The 24,489-nt window shown below is 35.8% G+C and overlaps 1 protein-coding gene across 2 annotated transcripts in view; it reads right to left on the reverse strand.

Annotated features, from left to right (window-relative positions):
- The window catches only part of gabrzb (gamma-aminobutyric acid type A receptor subunit zeta, b), a 109,008-nt gene that overhangs the window by 8,622 nt on the left and 75,897 nt on the right, over nucleotides 1–24,489 (reverse strand). For both annotated transcript variants that reach the window (XR_015506549.1, XM_087279916.1), the window contains exons 3-7: nucleotides 20,541–20,653; nucleotides 16,536–16,603; nucleotides 14,460–14,677; nucleotides 11,165–11,247; nucleotides 623–760 (exon numbers count right to left, since the gene is read on the reverse strand). Coding sequence is in view for 1 of the 2 variants with exons in the window: in XM_087279916.1 (XP_087136042.1) it covers nucleotides 623–760; nucleotides 11,165–11,247; nucleotides 14,460–14,677; nucleotides 16,536–16,603; nucleotides 20,541–20,653 (620 nt within the window). In the remaining variant the exon portion in view is untranslated. The remainder of the gene's footprint in view (nucleotides 1–622; nucleotides 761–11,164; nucleotides 11,248–14,459; nucleotides 14,678–16,535; nucleotides 16,604–20,540; nucleotides 20,654–24,489) is intronic.

Below are 24,489 nucleotides of genomic sequence, written 5' to 3' on the forward strand. Positions count from 1 at the left end.
GAATAGGCTACTATGAATACTTTAGATTTAAGTGCAGATGTTTTCTTTTTACTTTTTAAGAACAGCGCCATTTTTTTATGAACCTTTAAACATTTTAACTAAAATGTTTATTTTTTTTTTACCTGCAAGCACAGTTAATGTTCAGACTATTTAAAATGTTTAAAGTGACTGACAATAATACATATTCTTAATAATAGGAATTAATCTGCATCGTTTTTAAACTGTGCACACCTGTAGCTGCTTAATTAGGCCCACGACGCTATTTTTTAATACTGGTTAAAAAATAGCGTCGTAAGGTGGTACTTGGAGAGATAATTTTTTTCTAAGGTGGTACTTGGTGAAAAAAGTTTGAGAACCACTGCTTTAACACATTTGTTGGCAGTCTAGATATGGCGTGCAACTTATCCTTTAACTTGTACAGATTATTTTGCCGTTTGAATTAATTTCACTTTTGCAAATAAATTCACTTAATTTTGCAGTGTTTACTTGTCGGTTTGCTATTTTGCTACCAACTCTACAAATCAAAGTGTTACCTCTTTATCCCCCAGATCTAAACTTTAGAGTTGTAACAAGCACATACATGTGTGTGTGTGTGTGTGTGTGTGTGTGTGTGTGTGTGTACCTGTTTCATACACGGCTTCAGACGCAGATGTGTAATGATCCTCTACAGTGTACTGGGCGAGTCTCAGTGTGTCCAAACCGCTCACAGACTCATTCCCGCGCGCCCAGTAAAACATCACGTCATTGACATTATAACCCCCTGACAACAAAAAACAGACACACAACAGATATGAGCACACACTCAACCACTGCAAATAACTCAAATATGTCTTGCCATATTCATCAGGTCAAAAATGAGACATCCTTTCATCATAATTAAAGAGGACCCATCATGATCCTTTTAGCAAGATGTGAACTGCGTCTCTGCTGTGTCTAGAGTGTGTAGTGGAGTTTGAGCTGAGAATAGCACACAGATAATGTTCTCCAGCTCTCTGAAACTGACCCTTTCAGGATTTGATCCTAATTGTGGTGTTTTGGTGACTGTCGCTTTAAATGCAAATGAGAATGTGCTCTTTTCAGAAGAGGGCGGAGCTACTGACAGATGTGTGTCAGCATAGTGACACATGTAAAACAACAGTGTGTGTGTGTGCTGGTCAAGTGTGCATGCGTGTTTCAGTGTGAGTGAGTGTTCATGCTTCTGTCAGTCTATGTGGCTCCTGTCGCTGTTCATCTAAAACTCCACATCTATAATCCTCTTAGTCTATGCTGATGTCATCTTCAGCAGCTCAAACACTCTAATGGCTAATGGACAGACGGCTGCTTCTCACTCAGGGCTGCTGTTTATGCTAATGAGATGGAGAGATGGGCACTAGTGGGCTGGGCTTTCCCCCTCTGATGACACGTACAAAGGGAGACTGTCAATCAAAGTGTTCCTGCAGACTGTTTTCATCTAGTCTGATTATAAACAGTTGAATAATTAATGTTGAGCATTAGAGGTTGGTTATATTCACACACTGCTGACTCAACTGCGTTTAAACCCCTTATAAAAGTCATTTGTGCACAATATCTCCCCTTAAATTCTAAGTTAAAAACTATTTAGGACATCAGCTGAAGTGCTCAGATGAAATGTTTTGTTATCATCATGAACTGAACTCAGAACCCCAGAGAAGAAATAGTAATAATAATAATAATAAATTAAATAATAATAATAATAAAAAACTAAAAAAAAAACTGAAAACAGAATAAGTTGGAAAGAAACACTAAACCCAAAAAAAAAATAAAAAAATAAAAAATTCAACCACAAAACTAAATAAACTGGATTAAAAATAATATTAATAAATAATAAAAAAGGTTGGTGAGATTTTAACTGCAAATTTAGTGGTTGCATTTATTTGATAAAATACAATAAATATTAAATACAATCAAAGTTTAAAAGAGCCGTTGTCTACATTAATATATTGCAAATTGTAAATTGTCAGTGATTAATATTCAACGATCATTCAATGATTATACTATGAGAATTTGATGATCAAGAACACTTTATTATTCCCAATGTTGCGAATATTAGAGCTTCTTATTTCTATGGAAAAATACAATTTTATACGTTTGCATTTGTACAGATTTTTTTAAAAAGAGAAAGAAAATATTTTGATTAATCTAGAATGCATTAAATTGATCAAACTTGTCAAGTACGTTTTAAAAATTTAATTACAAATATCAATGCAATATTTATTTGGTAGAAATTTTTTTTTAGAATTATTTGATTAAAAGAGCAACAGCATAACAGCATTATTATTATTATTATTATTATTTAGAAATAGAAACATAAAAAAATATATTTTCTGTATCTTTTGATCAATTTGTCACATCCTTACTGAATAAAAGTATCTGTCCACGAAACATGGAGTAGTGTATTTGTTTAATTATAAAAATATATATACATATAAATCAAGTCAAATTATACATCAGGCCATTGCTATAATCGGTAAAATACTTAAATGTTCAGAGACATCAAATTTTCGGATAAAAGTAATAATTAAATGTAACTAAGCAGGGTGTAATATCAGCATGTGTCCTCATGGTGGTGCTGTGTCACAGTAGGTTTATTCCTCCATCAGATCATGTCTGTGAGATGTTACACTGATCACGTGATGGCTATTAATGTGTGTGTTCCATGTGTTCACTGAGACTCCCTGAGGACACACACTTGTACACAAGCATCAGTCACTGCACTGTGATACACTCACTTATTAATGTATATCTTCCTCTTTTTTATGTTTTGTGTCCTGAAATGCAGAATTATTTGAGAGCATGTTTAAGTCTGTTACAAAAAAGGCTTTACAAATAACCGAAATTAGTATATTGTTATTGTCTTTAAACGTGTATTTTATTTATATACCGCTTATAAATAAATAAATGCATGCAAACTAAATTAAATAGGCAAATAAATGAGTAATTAAGTAAATAAGCAAGTAAATAAGCAAATAAATGAGAAACCAAGTAAAATAAATAAATAAACAAGCAAATAAGCAAGTAAATGAGTAGATAAATTAATAAATCAACAAATAAAGTAAGAAAAGCAAATAAATGAGTAATTAAGTAAATAAGCAAAAAATAAGTAAATAAAGCAAGCCAATAAATTAGTAATTAAATAAGTAAATAAAGTAAATAAATAAATAATTAAATAAATAAGGAAATAAAGTAAATTAGTAAATGTTAATAAACAAGTAAATAATTAAATAAAATAAATAAGTTAATAAATAAATAAGTAAATAAGCAGATAAATTAATAAGTAATTAAGGTAAATGAGTAAATATACAAGCAAATAAATGAGTAATTAAGTTAATAAATAAGTAAATTAATTTAGCAATAGGTAAATAAGCAAATAAATAAGGAAGTAAAATACAAAGTAAATAAAGTAATGTTAACAAATTAGTAAATATTTAAATTAAAAAGGTTAAATTAATAAGTAAACAAGCAAATAAATAAGTTAATAAGCAAATAAATAAAATAATAAGTAAATAAAGTAAATAAGTAGTTAAATTAAATAAACGAGCAAATAAAATAATAAGTAAATAAAGTAAATAAGTAATTAAATAAATAAGGAACTAATGTAAATAAGTAAATAATTTTAATAAAGTAGTAATTAAATAAATAAGTGAATAAGCAAGTAAATTACCAAGTAAATAAGTAGATAAAGTAATAGGTAAATAATGTAAATAAGTAAATACATAAAGTACATAAGTAATTAAATAAATAAGGTAATAAATGAAGTAATGTTAATACATAAGTAATTAAATTAAATAAGTTAATAAGTAAATAAATAAGTAAATACATAAATGAATAAATAAAATAAAGCATAAATTAAGTAAAATAATATACATATCTATATTGAAGGCAAAATTATTAACTCTCCTCTGAAAATTTTAGTCTTAGAAATATTTCTCAAGTATTGTTTAATAAAATATGAAAATGTTTATACAGTATTTCCTATAATATTGCTTCCCCTGGAGATATACTAGTGTCTTGAAGAATATCTAGTCTAAAATAATGTGCCGTCATTATGGCAGAGAGAAATGACATCAGTTACTAGAAATGAGTTATTAAAACTATTATGATTGATAATGTTTAACAAAACCTCTCTCTGTTAAACAGCACTTGGGAAATATTTTGCTGCATCAAACTGCATATAATTACCCGTCAATTAAGCCATGCAATAATGCTGCACTGTGAAAACATCATCGGTGTGTGTGTGAGTGAGAAAGATCTGCATGATAAGAAACACACACTTGAATACCATCTAGCATATGAAGCACTATAAAAACCTCTATTTGAAACAGCCTCTTTGAACAACTCAATCCAACACGGCTCCAATCTGGCACACAGACAGCGAGACTTTCATCATCTCCCTGCTTCAATGCATCCGAGTGCTTATATCAGGTCCAATACTGTACATTTCCAGAAATAAAACCCCCTGGAGGACGAGACATTGCGTAAGAATGGCTGCATCATCATGCATGCTCGCTTCACATGATCTGATGCTCAAAATTAATCCATTAGCCATTCTTTAAACGTGACGAATAAACAACCTCTGGAAGAATATTCAATTCAAGTTTATACAATAATTAATGCTTCAATTGTTTCAACGAGAGCTGCTTTACAAAAGGTGCATGCTATTGCAATAAAGTAACAACCAAATATACACTCTGTATATCCACTTTATTAGGTACACCTATGCAACTGCTTATTAATGCAAATGTCTAATCAGCCAATCACATGGCGGCAGCTCAATGCATTTCGGCATGTAGACATGGTCAAGACGATCTGCTGCAGATCAAAGCGAGCATCAGAATGGGGAAGAAAGAGATTGGGATTTAAGAGACTTTGACCGTGGCATGGTTGTTGCTGCTCTGAGTATTTCAGAAACTGCTGATCTACTGGGATTTTCACGCACAACCATCTCTAGGGTTTACAGAGAAACAGAGGAAATATCCAGTGAGCGGCAGTTCTGTGGGCGCAAATGCCTTGTTGATGAGGCCAGAGGTCAGAGGAGAATGGCCAGACTGGTTCCAGCTGATAGAAAGGCAACAGTAACTCAAATAAGCACTCGTTACAACCGAGCTCTGCAGAAGAGCATCTCTGAACACACAACACGGCCAACCTTGAGGCGGATGGGCTACAGCAGCAGAAGAGCACACCGGGTGCCGCTCCTGTCAGCTAAGAACAGGAAACTGAGGCTACAATTCACACAGACTCACCAAAACTGGACAATAGAAGATTGGAGAAACGTTGCTGCTCTGATGAGTCTCCATTTCTGCTGACACATGCTGACACATTCAGATGCTCGGCTCACAATTTGGCCTCGACAACATGAAAGCATGGATCATCCTGCCTTGTGTCAGCGGTTCAGGCTGGTGGTGGTGGTGTAATGGTGTGGGGGAGATTTTCTAGCCAGTTTAGGTGGGTTTAGACTGCGAAACTGCAAGAACTTGAAAAGTAAGCTGTGATATAGCGAGGGACCACTGTATATAGACTGTGCAAACAAAAAGTCGACATGTTTTTAAAAAATCACACTGCACAGTTCAATGACCCAATTCAGATTGTTTTCTCTCATGTGGCACAGACGGGATATGGCCCATGTACGTGTAAGCAGGAACACATCACATGGATTCCCATTTACTCAAATCAGATTCAGGCCTTGTTCACGTGTGGAAATGTATCTGATATGAATAGGATCTGTGTTCTTATGTCTGCAGTGTAAGCAGGTAAATCGGATTTTCACCTGTCAGTACGAGTCACGCATCATTAAAAACCATAGCGAATGACGTCAAGTCTGACACTTTCACTTCAGAACAAACGTTAGCCGAGTCCCAAACCTTACATCTCATACACGAGGACTCAAGCAGCTTTCATATTGTCATATAGCACAGGTATTTAAGCATGTTAACGAGATCGAGAGAGGGCAATGTCCACCATGTAACCAATATAAACTAATATAAAACTAGTGCAGCTACATCACGTGCATAAATCACACCATGGACGTGACATTAAGATACCTAAAGGTTTAAAAAAAAAAAAAAGCCTGTATATCAAAAGAAGATGAACACATGAGAAGCTTTCTGTAGTAAAACAGCTCGTCAAAAGCTGTGAACAGATCATATACAGGAATAAAGGAAAGAGCACTCTTTAATAATCAGCTGTTAGTCAGCGCTCGCTCTTTTTTTTTTTCCTGGTCATTGCATCTTTGCCGTGAGCTGTGTAAATTACGGAACCCCGGAAGGGACGTAGTGAAGGAGAAAAAAAATGGGTGGGTGAAAAAAAAATAATGGGTGAAAAAAAAAATGGGTGGGAGGAAAGTATATATTTCTAAGTTTTTTGCGTTCTCTCGCAAAGTTTTGCGTTCCCTCGCAAAGATGTTTTGCGTTATCTCGCAAAGATGTTTTGCGTTATCTCGCAAAGATGTTTTGCGTTCCCTCGCAAAGATGTTTTGCGTTCTCTCGCAAAGATGTTTTGCGTTATCTCGCAAAGATGTTTTGCGTTCCCTCGCAAAGATGTTTTGCGTTCTCTCGCAAAACTGTTTCTCCACAAACACTTCCTGTTCACTGCACTCACGTAAACCCTCCAGTTTTTGCTGAAATTCTCCCATATTTTACCATTCTATCCCACTTTCTTTACATTACTGTGCGCTGATTGTCGCCTTTCACTTTGCAACCTCTGAACCAGTGAATGCATGTTTAAGCGCTGACTGACAGACGCGCTCCATACAATAAACTGATCCCAGATCAGCGTCTGTACGCGCCATTTAAAGGGACACTTCTGTTATCAAACAAGTGCGCAGCAAATGAATCTCATGTTTTGTTTAGTTTGATAACAGAAGTGTCTCTGTAAGAATGCACAGATCTATAATGAAAGCAGTCCATTACTTTAGAAACTTCATATTATTCAGTGTATTTGTCTGTTTAAACATACACCCGCTCCTCTGTAAATGGCGTGTACAGACGCTGATCTGGGATCAGTTTATTGTACGAAGCGCGTCTGTCAGTCAGCGCTTATACATGCATTCACTGGTTCATAGGTAGCATACGCACAGTAATGTAAAGAAAGTGGGATAGAATGGTAAAATACGGGAGAATTTCGGCAAAAACGGGAGGGTTTACGTGAGTGCAGTGAACAGGAAGTGTTTGTGGAGAAACAGTTTTGCGAGAGAACGCAAAACATCTTTGCGAGATAACGCAAAACATCTTTGCGAGAGAACGCAAAACTTTGCGAGAGAACGCAAAAAACTTAGAAATATATATTTTCCTCCCACCCATTTTTTTTCTTTCACCCATTATTTTTTTTTTACCCACCCGTTTTTTTTCTCCTCCACTACGTCCCTTCCGGGGTTCCGTAGTAAATGCATACGATCGGATACGAGTCACTTTTAAAAGATAATGTAAGCAGGTCAGCAAATACAGTCACAAAATCTGAATTGACCATCAAGATCTGCAGTGTAAATACAGCCTAACAGTAAAAACATTTAAATGGTCCTGAAAAACGGTATGACATAACAAATATATATAAAAAAAAAAAGTGCATAACAAATATATCTTGTTAGATTTTTGGAGGGTGATTTGACCCAGACAGCCCCTGAAATTTACAGTTTCATTAGAGAAAAACTCTAGATTGTGAGACAGACTTCAGATCCTCCTCCTACTCTTTACAGCTCTTATATAAGCCCGAGCAGAAGACCTGGAAGATCCACATCCAAAACTCACCGGCGGCAGAAGAAGAAAGAGCAGATCAGAAAACAGCAAACAGGCCACAGATCAAGAGGAACAGCACATCAGCAAGAGCTAAAGCAGCTTTATATGGGCGCGATCGACAGCCAATCAGCTCTGACCCACATCTAGCAGCTGTCACACGAGCTTTAGGGCTGCACACTAGACTCGCAGAATAAAGGTATGCGAGCTGTACCTTTCAAAAGGTACACATTTGTACTTAAATAGTCTTTAAAAGTATATATCACTACCCTCAAATTTGAGGAGGAACACTTTTGTACTTTTTAGGCACTAATATGTACCCTTGAGGTATTAATATGGACCTTTTAGGTACAAATGTGTATCTTTTGAAAAGGCACCACCCCAGTGACAGCTCTCACACCTTTTATTTCTGACAGTGTATAACGCTAAATGCTTCTTATTATGATAATAGTGTGTGCAATATACACATCACAGACGTGTGATACATTACACTTATGTCATGCATTGGTTGTTTTTTTTTTTTTACATTTGACCAATCAGATGGGGTAATACTGTCTTTAGCCCCACCTCCCCAGTAGCTGCTGTTCTGCTATTGGTTCTGAACAACTGGAATTCTTCTAATTGGCTGTATTATATTTCTGTCCTGTTTCAATGTAACCTGCTGACCTAATGTTTACATTCTTAATATTTAGATTATTTGATAATTAATAGCCGCCTCAAATTGAACTCTGAATCTGCGTCTCATTTTGAGGGCTGCTACTGTCCACCTGAGGGCGCAATTTGGTCACGGACTAACCTTATTGTAAAGTGTACATTAACACTTAGTATAATTAGGCTGTTAATTTAAAGAAATGCATTTGAATATTTTTCAGTCAACATTAACAAAGATCAATTACTAAATATTTAACTACTTAATCATTGCTATTGTTGACTTAATCATATTCTAATCTCTTAAATAATGTAATTTGCAGATGATCCCTAACCCTGCGTGCATGACTGTCTGGCGAATATCAAACCTAAAACCAACTTTACCAAGCTAATTTAGCTGTCTTTCGAAGATTTTAGTACTAACAAGTAGGGGTGTCAAAATTAATTGTTTTTTTTTTTTGGTGCACCACGATGCAGATGCGGACAATTCGGTATCGGTTCAGTAATAATCATAACCTGTAATTATGTACTGACGTCATTTACCTCCTATGCGCTCTGTCGTGAGGGAGGTGAGCGCCGGTATTTACAACACTCAGCCAACTCAGGGCCGGCCTGTGGCATAGGCAGTATAGGCAAATGCTAAGGGCGCTGTACATCCAGGGGGCGCCAGAAATGAGCGCGGTTAAGTTGGTTTTGTTTTCCATATTTCTGACACATCAGTTATGGCGGCAATAACTCCAAAACCGCTCCTAAAAAGATCTAAAGTGTGTTTCATACAAAAAGAAAAAGCTGGTTATGCTTCACAGCTGTCTTTTTCTATATCTGCTCGACATTACGACCACTACTCCCTTTAAGCCCTCGCAATGAGTTTAGCTGGGAGAGCTCACGCGGAGCAGAGCTCTCAGTAAGGGACCGTCGGAAAAGTGCTTCTTTTTTTCGCTTTTTTTTTTCCGCTCCGCTCAGCGCGAGCTCTCCTGGCTAAACTCGTATTGAGAGGGCTTAAGTGTGTGTGTGTGTGTTTGTTTTGTGCTGTTTATGTTTGTGCATGTGTGTGAATGTGAGACAGTGTGGTGCTGTGTCTGTGTGTTTATACAGACAGCTTGTTATAGCCTCCCCCCAATATATAACACTGTATGGAAGGCATCGTCAATGCACCGTGATATCGAATTGAACCGAATTGATGGCATGATTATCATAATTAAACCGTGAGACCAGTATAGGTTCACACCTCTACTAATAAGTTGTTAATGTCACAAGACCTAATACAGTATACTAAACGACTTCATCACAAGGCCTACCGCACTTACGCTGCAGTTTCTTTGCCCATCGAGAAAGCCCGCGACTCCTGCTGCCTGCGGGACGAAAGTTTGACGTTTGGTTCTCCTGTGTCCCCTGTTCCTCATGCTCTACCAATGCAGCAGCTGCTTCATGTAAAAGCTGACTAACAGTTTTTGCCATTTTACTTCTGTTATATTGTATATACACATTAGTAACTCACGCTGTCCCATCCATCAAAACCGTGCTTCTGCTCTCGGGCTCTGTGTGAAAGCACTCGACGTCACTTGAATACGCCCCTCCCACTGATTAGCATAGGCTTTGCATACAGGTTAAGGTTGAAAATGAAATCGAAAGTGAAAACTGAAATGAAAAAGTGTCAATAAAAGCTTATATTTACATTTTAATTTGAATAGTGTCACTATTATAGCGTGAACATTAATAACACGCTTTGTAAAAAATTGTGTTTGCATTTTTATTTTTCACTTTGGCTTTTTATTTTAATATTGGCAGTCTTGATGTGGAAATGCAGTGAAAATGAAATGTTAAATTGGCAACTTTTTAATTTTAATAATCAATTTGACAGGGACGATCTGTTGTCAAAGTGAAAATTTAAATTAAATAATTTCATTTTGTTTTAAATTTTGGCAGATATTTTGCAAACAGTATTTTTAAATATAATGGTTAATCTGATTTTTATTTCCAAAGTTTATTTGATTTATTTAAAATTAGCAGGATTTACCTTCCATAGTCACTGGGGCGGTATCTTTTCAAATGATACATATTTGTACCTAAAGGGTGCATAATGGTACCTCAAAGGTACTTTTTAGGTATATTTGGGCATTAATATGCACCTTTGAGGTACCACTGTGGACTTTTGGAAAGATATCACCCCAGTGACAGCTCCTGTACCTTTATTTTCTGACAGTGTAGAATAAGTTCAAATTAACAGATTAATTAATTTATTATTTAATTTTAATTAATTAATTAAAACATTTAACTAATTAGGTCATTCATGTAAAAGGATGCATTAAAATAAGTTAATATTTGACTAATTAGGTTGGCAATGTAAAGAGTTGCATTAGATTATGATCAAGTTAAGATTAACAAAGACTAATTAATGAACAGTTAACTAATTAACTATTAAATATTAGGTTATTAATATAAAGAAAAGATGAATTAGTAGTTTACTGAGCTAAAAGTCTAAGTTAATTATTGTTAATAGTGTGAATTGTAATATTATTAAAATAAAGCATGACTAAAATGCGCGCTGCACAGAAAAGAGGCATTATTTAGTGTGTGTGTTTGTGTGTGTGTGTGTGTGTGTGTGTGCAACCGCAGCATGTTCTTATAAAATATGAAATGCTTTGAATATGAAACACTGTGCAGTTCTGCTAGTACAGATGTCACAAACAAGGGCCCGAAATACATCAGGCTGTTGCCAGAGCAACACTTCAGGGAGGGAAAAGATGGAAATGTGCGAAATGTTTTCTCCTTACAGCTCTCCAGTTGTAAAGTGCAGGTCTGCTTGTCCATGGGATATTTGGTCAGATCCATGTTACAGGCCACAGTGGTGGTGATCCTGCAGAGAACATATAAACACCGCTCAGATTGGGCTTCATCAACATTATCGCATGGTTTCTGATATTTAAGTGGGAAACTGCACATGATGGGATTAATCATTTTAGAATTAACGCTACAAACTGTAAAATATATTTAGTAATGTTTTAAGACTAATGCCAACCGATAAATTGTCATTGCACTTTTTTAACTAAGACTTAAAAATGTGATACAGAATTAAAAATACCAAAAAATAAAAGTTATATTTACAGTGCATCTGGAAAGTATTGATAGCGCTTTACTTTTTGCACATTTATGTCACAGCCTTATTTCAAAATGGATTAAATGCATTTATTTCCTCAACATTCTACACACAATCCCCCATAATGACAGTGTGAAGAAATAGTTTTTGAAATTGTTGCAGATTTATTAAAAATATCAAAGCTGTAAAATCACATGTACATCAGTATTCTCAGGCTTTGTCGTGAAGCTCTACAATGAGCTCAGGTACATTCTGTCTCCACTGATCATTCTTGAGATGTTTCAGCAGCTTCACCTGTGCTCAATTCAGCTGAGTGGACATGATCTGAAAAGGCTACACCTGTCTATATAAGAGTTGACAGTGCATGTCAAAGCACAAACCAAGCATGAAGACAAAGGAATCGTCTGTAGACCTCTGAGACAGTATTGTCTGGAGGCACAAGGCTGGGGAAGGTTACAGAAACATTTCTGCTGCTCTGAAAGTTCAAATGAGCACAGCGGCCTCCATCATCCGTAAGTGGAAGATGTTTAACCAACAGGACTCTTCCTAGAGCTGGCCGGCCATCTAAACTAAGTGATCGGGGGAAAAGGGCCTCAGTCAGGGCGGTGATCAATAACCCGATGGTCACTCTGTCTGAGCTCCAGCGCTCTTCTGTGGAGAGAGGAGAACCTTACAGAAGGACAACCATCTGTGCAGCAATCCATCAATCAGGCCTGTATGGTAGAGCGGCCAGACGGAAGACACTCCCCGCCTGGAGTTTGCCATCTGAAGGACTCTCAGAGCATCAGAAACTAAACTCTCTGCTCTGAGGAGACTCAAACTGAACTGTTTGGAGTGAACGCCAGGCGTTACGTTTGGAGAACAGCAGGCGGCGCTCATCAGCAGGCTAACAGCATCCCTACAGTGAAGCATGGTGGTGTTGGCATCATGCTGTGGAGATGTGTTTCAGCAGCAGGAGCTGGAAGACTAGTCAGGATAGAGGGAAAGATGAATGCAGCAATGCACAGAGACATCCTGAATGAAGACCTGCACAAGAGTGCTCTCCACCTCAGACTGGACCCAGAGCTTCATCTTCCAGCAGGACAATGACCCAAAGCACACCCCCAAAATATCAATGGAGTGGCTTCACTACAACTCGGTGGATGTTCTTGAGTGGCCCAGCCAGAGCCCAGATCTAAATCCTATTGAACATCTCTGGAGAGATCTGAAAATGGCTGTACACCGTCGCTTCCCATCCAACCTGATAGAGCTTGAGAGGTTCTGCAAAGAGGAACGGGCAGAAATTCCCAAAGACAGGTGTGCAGAGCTTGTGTCATCATATTCAGAAAGACTTGAGGCTGTAATCACTGCCAAAGGTGCATCAACAAAGTATTGAGCAAAGCCTGAGAATACTGATGTACATCTGATTTATCAGCTTTTTTATTTTTCATAAATCTGCAACAATCTCAAAAACTCTTTCTTCACACTGTCATTATGGGGGATTGTGTGTAGAGTGTTGAGGAAATCAACCAATTAAATCCAATAAGGCTGTAACAAATAAATGTAGAAAAACTGAAGCGCTCTCAATACTTTCTGGATGCACTGTAAATTGCACTTTTCACTATAATTATTGTTTCAATTATTGTTTACTGCATTACTTTCAAAATCAGAAAAGTTATTAGTTAACTTTATTAGCTGCTAAATACTTGAGGCAAGGCAAGTTTATTTATATAGCTCATTTCATACACAGTGGGAATTCACAGTGCTGTACAAAACCAAACATAAAACACAGAAAGACAAGAAGAGACAAGAAAATAAAAATGATTAAGAGTTAAAAATGACTAAAACAGATGAAAATATGTTAAACAGGTTATAAGAAAATGAAAAAGAAAGACATTATAGTGGGATCTGTCAGACGTAGCACAGGGCTCATTCAGTAAAGGCACAGATGTGTGTTCAGTCCTGATGTGAACATGCCTAATGTTGGAGCACATCTGATCATTTCTGCAAGCTGATGTCAGCAGCAGGGGGCGCTGTTAGCAGCTGAAGGCCGATTCACCCTGCTCTCACTGAACTCTTGGAGTTTCTAGTTTATATGATCCTAAAGATCTGAGTGATCTGTTGGGTTTGTATTCAGTGAGCATATCTGTGATGTATTGAGGTCATAGGCCATTCAGTGATTTATAGATCAGTAGTAATACTGTAAACTCTATTCTGAATGTAACTGGAGCCAGTGTGGAGACCTGAGGACAGGTGTGATGTGCTCTGATTTCCTGCTTCTGGTCAGAATCCTGGCTGCAGCGTTCTGGATGAGCTGCAACTGTCTGGCTGTGTTTTTGGGCAGGCCAGTGAGGAGTCCATTACAGTAATCCACCCTGCTGCTGATAAAAGCATGAACAAGTTTCTCTAAGTCCTCACTGGAAACAAAGTATCTGATTCCTGCAATGTTTGCTGATTTACTGACTGCTTTGACATGACAACTGAAACTCAGATCTGACTCCAGTGTCACACCAAGATTCTTCACCTTATTTATTGTTGTTTGACCCTTAGAGCCAAGGTGTGCATTCACCTGGAGAAGCTCATCTCTGTTCCCAAACGCAATGACTGCAGTTTTCTCTTTGTTTAACTGAAGAAAGTTTTGGCACATCGAACTGTTCATTTCATCAATGCATTGGTAGAGGGTGTCAATGGGGCTGTAGTCATTAGGCAGTAAGGCGAATGACTTTAACTAGTAACTAACAGCTTTTAACACTTAAAAGTTGTTATATATCAACATATATATTTGTTAAAAGTACAAATAAAATGTAAAATAAAAAAATTAAAAATGTGACTAAAAAATTCCCACCTGAGGTTTGGATTAAAAATAGATCGATAAATAAATAAATAAATAAATAAATAGGCAAGTCCACAAATAAAAATTAAATAAATAAAATAAAATAAATATTAAAAATACATAAGTAAAGAAATAACATTAAAATGGGGTGGAGTCTCACCGGAGCGCATACAGGACCGTCCCGTTGGGAAAGATGCGGATCAACCGGTTCTCCACTGTGATGTCATGCAGGAAAGACTTCTTGGAGTCCACAATGAAGGTGTCGGGGACCCACAGCAGCTCCACCAGCCGGCCGTCCAGACTCAGACTCTTATTGCCCTCAAACAGAAGCCGCTCGTCTGTCCAGCGCTGACGCAGGAATATAGTGGCCGTGTAATCCTGCAGAAACAGATGGAGGACACAGCAGATCACTATGCTAACTGAACTTTAAGCATTATCGGGAAAAAAATAAATAAATAAATATTTCGGAAAATTTTAAAATATAAATTTTAATTAGTATTTCAAAAACTAAATATTTTTGTATTCTGTGAGCAACAACAATTAATATTAATATTATATGTGTTCCAATTATTAATATAATAATAAATAAATAAATAATAAATAAATAATCATTGTTATAATAATAATAATAATAATAATAATAAAAAATATAAAAATACATTTGGCTTCTAAATAATTACACGTTAATAACTTTTATTTTATTTTACAAGTATTTATAATCATAATTACATGCATTGTTATTATTAAAACACTTACTATTACTACTAGGGCTGGGCGATTCATCGAAAAATAATTGAAATCGTCAATCAGAACGCAATCACTCATTTTATTTAAGCAAATTTTTAAAATTGCTTTCCTCACTGCGTGTGGAGTCATGTGACCCCGCTCTGTTAAGGGTGATTTACACTCTGCGTTGAACGGTGCAGCCTTTGCGAGGTCGCATAATTGTGCACGTCTCAAAAATAATTTAACTACACATTGCACGTTTGGGCTGCATTAATGATGATTAGAAGCTGTCCCAGAAAAGCCTTGTGATGGCATATTTTACAATAAAATTATTATTTACATTAAAATATTTGTGCACAGAAAATTCAAGAAATGCACTGTTCAACATATTAATTACAGGATATGCGAGGGATATTTTATTTAGAAGAGATACTGCTTATTTTCTGCTTTTAATATGAAAAAAAAAATAATAATAATAATAACAATTAATTTTCCAAACAAGCAAGTTAATTATTTTCTTTTTTTTATAAGAAAGAGTGACTGTTGGTTTTAGGCAATGTATGTTTTAATTTCAGCTGCTCAACGTTGAAGTAAATAATCAGAGATTATAGATAGTGTGTGTCTCCTTTATTTTAAAATCAGTAATGCACCATTCATTCAAAAATCTCTCACCTGTAATATGTGAGCATATTTACTGTACAAAACTTGTCCGTGACTAATGAGGGCAAACAAATTAAATAAAGAAATGAAATAATAGTTCATCAACTGTAATTAAGGCAACGCAGTAGGTAGTGCTGTCGCTGGTAGTGTTAAGGTTGCTGGTTCGAGCCTCGGCTGGTGCTCTGGTTTCCCCTAGTCCAAACACGTGGTACAGGTGAATTGGGTAGGCTAAATTGTGCGTAGTGTGTGAGTGTGAATGAGTGTGTATGGATGTTTCCCAGAGATTAGTTGCAGCTGGAAGGGCGCTGCGTAAAACATATGCTGGATAAGTTGGCGCTTCATTCCACCGTGGTGACCCCAGATTAATAAAGGGACTAAGCTGACGATAAAAAAAAATAAATGAATGAATAAATGTAGTCAAGTTAAAACGTTCAATTAACCAAGATTTTGATTTTAGGCCAAATCGCCCAGCCCTAATTACCACTACTACACTAACAACAATATTATTATTAATCAATATTTGTCATAATTTGTAATGGTCTATTATATCCGTGTTATTATTAGCAGTAGTAGCGGCAGTACATATAAAACTAATAACATTAATAATGTAATTATTATATCAGCAGGGAATTATTACCTGTATTAATAACTATAATAATAGATAAAAGATAATGAAGTGCCAAAGTTTGAGGATAAGACAACTTGAGGATAAGAATTTGATTCAAGCACAAGTATGAGCAATAGCAAAAATAATAACACTCACAGAGATGCATTGTTTACGTTACCATTCACATAAACACATCCATAAAATACCTTCATTTCACAGATACAGTGTGTGTGTGTTTCTCACCATGTTGATCTCAGAAATGGTGTCAATACTGGCGATGTCTAAACTCATGCCCACCGTAACCGGCCCATCTGAAGGACAGGGAGAGACACACAAACATCAATGAAAAGCACATTTCAGCAACACATAATTATTCTGAGAATCGCTGGTAAAGATGGAAACCCAGCGAGCGAATCTCTGCGCTGCTCACTATGTGGGAAACATGTTTTATTTCTTCTGCAATCCTCCAGTGAGCTTGAAGATGATCGGGGTGAACAACACACACATCTGTAACACTTTAAAATAATGCTCCATTAGTTAATGTGCTCACTAGCATGAAAAAACCATTAGTAATGCATGCATTAGGGTATTTCTTCATCTTTGATATTGTTTAAGTTAAATATATTAAATCATGGTGCATTAACTAATGTTAACATTTACAACTATGGATTTTATAGTGCATTAGTTAATGTTCAACTATGATCAATAAATGCTTTATAATATTACTGATACTTATTGTTAATAAATATGTTAAGTTATGGGCCATTTTTCAAAAGTGTTACCCACAAATCAAGAGCACAACATTTGCTAAAACTTTAGTTATCATTTTATTAAGTATTTTATTTATTAAATAAACATGATTTAGTCTTGTGGATGGGTTTCTGCATGACAATATAGGTCTCCTTATATTTAGCAAACACTACTTTAAAATATTAAAAATAAGACAAAATGTGAAAACAATGATTTATTATAACTGGTATTGTTCATGTAAACTATAATTATGATTGCTTTTTGTTAAGAATTCACAATAATAAAAAATAATAATTACAGGTTAATATTATCATCATCATCATCATCATCATCATTATTATTATTATTATTATTATTATCATTATTATTATCATTATTGTTATTATTATTATTATTATTATCATTATTAATATTATTTTTATTATTATTATTATCATCACTATTATTATTATTATTATTATCATTATTAATATTATTATTATTATTATCATTATTATTATTATTATTATTATCATTATTAATATTATCATTATTATTATTATTATTATTATTATCATTATTATTAATATTATTATCTTAATAATTTCAATAGAAATTGTAATAGTTGTAATAGTAATAATAAAAAAAATTCAATAAATAAAATGACAATGTCTGATTTTTACAACCCAGGCTCATTCTGAAAAACGTAGCCCCGTGGACGTTTCTGGAGACCACGAAATACGTCCCAGAAGGTACGCATTTGTGCAGTTTTTGTTTTCGCGAGTCCGCTGTGCACTTTTTCGCATCTCGAACGCCTCTCGCTAGCGCCGTTTGCATTCGCGCTTTTCTCATGTAAAGCCTCTGGAGGCCGCTGTCGAGCTACCGTCCGTCCGACTGACTGACTGACTGAATGATTGACTAGACAGCCGGCCAATTGGCCGACCCACCCTCCTCCTCCTTCTCCTCCTTCCCTAAACCCAACCGGTTTTACCGACTGACCCGTCCTTGGCCCGCCCGCGCGCTTCCCTAAACCCAAGCAACGATTTACAAAAGCCATCCAGAAAAGAAAAGCCCTCGTCTGATTTTGACCGCGTTTTCAGATTTCACCGCATTCTCGCCCTGTAATGAACTCTTCACTTTATTGTTTTGAATTCTGTTTTTGTCTTACCTGATTTCTGGAACCGCTCTTCCCTGGACTTCAACCGTGTCGTTGCGGTCGGCTCACCTCCGGGTCTCCGCTCTGCTGACGTACACGATGAGCTAACTGGACAAACTGGTTGCAGAGGGAAAGCCCTCCACATGGAGGTGAGCTGTCAGCCGGCGATGAAAAAATTAGATGCAGCCATACATGCCTCCGGCCATGTAAATCACGGTCTCCAGAAATGTCCGCGGGGCTACAGTACGTTTTCATAACGAGCCTGGGTTGGACTTTTACCAGTGAAAGCAAATGGTCTAATAAAGTTCTGTGAGCAACTTTCTTTATGAATAGTTATACTCTGATGTCGTCACTTTACTGTGCATTAACAACCAGGACAAATTTAAAGTCTATTCAAGTCCATCAATCCAAGTCTATCCACAATTTAGCATTTTAATAGTAGACATACACATAGAGCGGTGAAATATTTATTTAACAAATCACCATTTTACTCAGAAAACATGTTTCTTAAGGTGCTGTTGACCTAAAAAAGAAATCCATATATGCACAAAAAACAAATCTAGTTTACAAATGAAGTAATAAAATGAAATGACACAAACAAGTATTGAACCCATGAAGGAAGGAAGGTGTATTTGGGCAGTGAAAGCCTTCCCTCAGTGTAAATGAATATCAGCTGCTTCAGTCCAGCATCTACATCAGCATGAAGATGAAGAGCAAACCATTTCAGCAAGACAATGATTTAAAACACAGCAGAGGAGACTCTCAGATGCTTTCAGAGAAAGAAAAGCAAGCTGTAGAATGGCCCAGCCATTACCTGACCCCAATCCAATAGAGAACACAGAGTAAAGCTCAGATCTGATAGACGAGACCCACAGAAGCATCAAGATTTAGACACTCTGTTGAACACTGTGAGAAACTCACACCTGAGCACTGCATGAGGCTTCATCCTCCATATGAGAGGCGTCTTTAAGCTGCAGCAGCAAACAAGCCTTTATTTAAAGTGCTGAACACAGTTCAGTAGTTCAGTGCTTTCTCCTGTCATTCCACTGTTATCACACAACTCATGTTTCAGATTTTATTGTTTTGTTTTATTTTTGTTTGTATTGTTTGACTTTTTACCAAAATCTGCTTTAAATTCATGTCAACAGCTGCTTAAAAATATTATTGCCAGAAAGAAAACATGACAGCGTTCAATACTTATTCCCCGCTCTACAGGCCTAATATTATGATCTTTTTTACCACATGTTTGAGAAATAATGATGATAACCTACCCACATTAACCTTTATTTTACATCTACAGAGTCGTGAGAAAATTCAGATCTTTATTCTATGCAAAAAAATAAAATAAAATAAATAAAATTTTAAAAGTGTGATCACAACTTTATCCAGCATCAAGCATCTCTTCTCTCGGTTTTATGTTTGCAGCGGATATTAATGTGTTGTCTATTGTTCTTATGGTATGTGTGCATCACGGCACAGCTGTTTACCACTGAAACTGCCATATCAACCAATAGTGTTCACTGTTATAGGAGTATTTGTCTCTTTGGATTCTTCAGGAAAACTTTAAACACACACACACACACACACACACACACACACACACACACACACACACACACACACACACACACACACACACACACACACTTGTCGGTCCCAAACGCTCTGCAAGAGATGTGAGTGGAAAGGCAATTTATTGTTAACAAGCAGCTGTGAGAAACACATTACACTACGAGTGCTGACGGAGAGCAGGAAAGGATGCAAATGATCCGTCATCAGAGCTGCACTGCCTACTGCAAACGCTATTAATCTGACATTTGTCATATTACAGCGATTGAAAGCAATCGGATGCTTTTATTTGATGTAACTTGCACTGCATTGTAGATTTAGACGTGGGTGTAGATTCAGACGATCCTGTGGGTCAGCCTGATCACCCCACGATGGATGTCCAGCGTGCGTTGAACTGAATTTATTTTTATAATATTCGTATAGTAATAAAGCATGAAAACGTTATCTTGAAAATAAAATATGAAGCTAAAATCAAAATTAAAATGATTAATTATACACAATAGGACAGTGGAGGATAATGAGGCCTCAATAAATCTGCATTCAGCCTCCACACTCTATCTCACACACACACACGCGCGCACACACACACACGCGCGCGCGCACGCACACACACACACACACACACACAAACACACACACACACACACACACACACACACACACACACACACACAAACACACACACACACACACACACACACACACACACACACACACACACACACACACACACATACACACACACACACACACACGCACGCACACACACGTTTTAAACATTATTACTTCCTCACTGTCAAAGAAGGGCCGCAGGTATTTGTTGTATCCTTTCATCAGCTTCTGGATGGTCGGAGGAAGAATCTCTCCCTCTTTGACCTCAGCGTTCAGCAGAGAGTTTTCCAGAAACCTGCGAAAGAAAAACAGAACAACGTGAACCGACAGACAAGGGGTGTCAAAATTAATCGTTTTTTCGGTGCACCGAGATGCAGACATGGACAATTCGGTATCGGTTTAGTAATAATCAGAACCGGTAATTATGTACTGACATCATTTACCTCATGTCGCGAGGGAGGTGAGCAGGGCCCGGATTGGCTAATCGGGAGGACCAGGAGAATTCCCAGTGGGCCGGTCCGTTTTTTGGCCGCGAGGGCCGGTGTCCCTAGCTCCAGAATCTGTTGCTCTCAGCAGTCACATTTTTTAAATGTATTTATTTACTTGACCACAGCCTTTTTATTCATTATTTTTCCGCAACTCTTTCCTTTTTACCCATCTCGCATCCTCGTGAGCAAGATGCAGTGTGAGCAATGTGTCTCCATTCTATACAGAGCTATTGTGGTCCAGCGGTTAGCACGTCAGGTTAAGACGCCGTGGACCCGGGTTCGATCCTCGTTAAAATAACGATTTGTTTTCATTTTCATTGTTAAGACATATAATACTGTTAGGGTTGTTGAACATTTGAAGTTCTAAAGCAGCTGTTTTATTAATAAAAGACACGATAGTGTCATTAGAAACTGATTTGGAAATGACCTTATTTTAATATAGTCAGTAGTGAACTGAGGTGGGCCGGTCTGAGGCTTGAAACTCCAGGGCTGAAAAGGTGTCCCACTCCAGCCCTGGAGGTGAGCGCGGGTATTTGCAACACTCAGGAGCCAACTCAGGGCCGGCTCATTCACACACACTCATACACTAAGGTCAATTTAGTTGATCAGTCCCCCTATAGCGCATGTGTTTGGACTGTCGGGGAAACCGGCGCACCCGGAGGAAACCCACGGCAACACGGGGAGAACATGCAAACTCCACACAGAAATACCAACTGACCCAGCCGAGACTCAAACCGGAGATCTTCATGCTGTGAGGCCACAGTGTTAACCACTGAGCCACAATGTAGCCTGAATGATTCACATTTTAAAAATCCTTAATTAAAGTGTCTCCAGATGGAAATCGCTGTCTGATGGCAGTAAACATAAGGTATTGCACAACTATGTGTTTCTGAGAGAAGCAAAGTCACATTCATGAGCTCATTATTTCAGGCCAGGTCGCGGATGAACCGTTTAGTTTCAGTGTGAGATCAGCAGCACACACTGATAAAACAAACACACAACAACTGGAAATAAAGACAAAGACTGAGAGAGGGCAAACATAAGCTCATTTTCATAACGGGATTACTTTGTTCCGTCAGTGTGGAAGATTTGAAAACCAGGAACCGTCAGCACTGAGCAACTCTAGAGTTCAGGATGCTAAATTTGCAGAGTTAAAGTAAGAGTTAATAGCTCTCCTGTAGATTTACCCCCAATTTCTGTTTAACAGAGAGTATCTGTGCAACACATTTCTCTAATCATAATAGTGTTAATAACTCATCTCTAATAACTGATTTAATTTCTCTCTGCCATGATGACAGCACATAAGATTAGCCTAGATATTCTTCAAGACACTTCTATACAGCTTAAAGTCACATTTAAAGGCTTCACTAGGGTAATTAGGCATTGTATAACAGTGGTTTGTTCTGGAGACAATCCAAAACTAATATTGCTGAAGGGGCGAATAATATTGACCTTAAAATGGCTTTAAAAAAATAAAAACTGCTTTTATTCTAGCTGAAATAAACCAAATAAGACTTTTTCCAGAAGAACAAATATTATAGGAAATACTGTGAAAAAAATTCCTGAATCTCTTTAACATCATTTGGGAAATATTCTGGAAAAAAATGTAAAAATTAAATAAATAAAAATAAATATACAAAATGAATATAATACATGTAATAAAAAATAAATCAATATAATAATATATAATATATACCAAATACAATAAATATTTAATAAATACAATAAATATATAATAAACACAATACATATTTAATAAATATACAATACATGCAATACATATTTAATAAATATACAATTAACACAATGAATATTTAATAAATATATAAAAGATACAATTAGTATTTAATAAATATATAATAAACAGAATTAATGTATAATAAATACAACAAATACTTAATAAATAAAAAATAATAAATACAATAAATATACAATAAATGCAATAAATATATAACAAATACAATAAATGCATTTAATGTACCATAAATATATAATAAATACAATAAATATTTAATAAATATATAATAAATACAATTAGTTTTTTAATAAATTTATAATATATACAATTAATATATAATAAATACAACAAATACTTAATAAATAAAAAATAATAAATACAATAAATATATAATAAATGCAATAAATATATAACAAATACAATAAATGCATTTAAATGTACCATAAATATATAATAAATACAATAAATATTTAATAAATATATAATAAACACAATTAGTATTTAATAAATTTATAATATATACAATTAATAATAAATACAACAAATATTTAATAAATAAAAAATAATAAATACAATAAATATACAATGCAATAAATATATGACAAATACAATATACAATAAATGCATTAAATATAACATAAAAATATAATAAATACAATAAATATATAATAAATACAATTAATATATAATAAATATCTAATAAAAACAATAAATATACAATAATTGCAATAAATATATAATAAATATATAATAAATACAATACATATATACTAAACATAATAAATACAACACATATTTAATAAATATATAATGAATGCAATAAACACAATAAATATATAATAAATACAATAAACATAATAAATAAACACAATAAATAAATAAACAAATAAAAAAAATTATATGTATGTATGTGTGTGTGTGTGTGTGGGTGTGTGTGTGTGTGTGTGTGTGTGTGTGTTTCACATTTATGAGGAAAAAGCATGATTATTGATGTAATAGATGTTAAATTGGCACTTGTGTGACTTTGGTGAATCAAATAAAACAGTTTAAAAAAAGTCTGACAGACTGTTTGAGTATTTTTGCAGTACTGTAAAACATAAGACAACGCAGAAAGGGTTTCACCGTTTTGGTGGAAATCTTTTTTTCATGGCAAGGTTGACTTTTGCATTTCAGCACCAACAGCAAAACACACACCTCTGCTCCTTCAGCAGAAACTGAAGTGCATTTATGATGCCATGAAACACGTGTGTGACACATACAGTAAATACACTGACACACACTAAAACTGTCTAAGAGAGGACTGTAAAAGTCAGACGCAGAAAAAAAATGCAGTCATCATCAGTTTTGTGGATAGTAAAAATGATAATCCTATGGACTATAGATGCCCTGTTGAAGCAAAAAATAAATAATAATGTGATTTTACATTACACTGTATGTTGCATTGTTCATTCTTTCAGTTTCTTTTCAGCTTAGTCCCTTAATTAATCTGGGGTCACCACAGTGGAATGAACCGCCAACTTACCCAGCATATGTCTTATGCAGCAGATGCCCTTCCAGCTGCAACCTGTCACTGGGAAACACCCATAAACACTCATTCACACACATACACTACAGACAATTTAGCCTACCCAATTCCCCTACAGCGCATGTGTTTGATCTGTGGGAGAAACCGGAGCACCCATGCCAACACGGGGACAACATGCAAACTCCACACAGAAACACCAACTGACCCAACCGAGACTCAAACCAGCGACCTTCTTGCTGTGAGGCGACAGTGCTAATTACTGAGCCACCACGCCTCTATATTGCATTATATTACTACAAAATATAATAATAATAATAATAATAATAATAATAATAATAATAAATTCCATTATTGCAATTTTTCACTGTAAAGTAAAACAT

The sequence above is a fragment of the Danio rerio genome, chromosome 13 (assembly GCF_052040795.2).
Source record: "Danio rerio strain M-AB ecotype USA chromosome 13, GRCz13ab, whole genome shotgun sequence".
Taxonomy (NCBI): domain Eukaryota; kingdom Metazoa; phylum Chordata; class Actinopteri; order Cypriniformes; family Danionidae; genus Danio; species Danio rerio.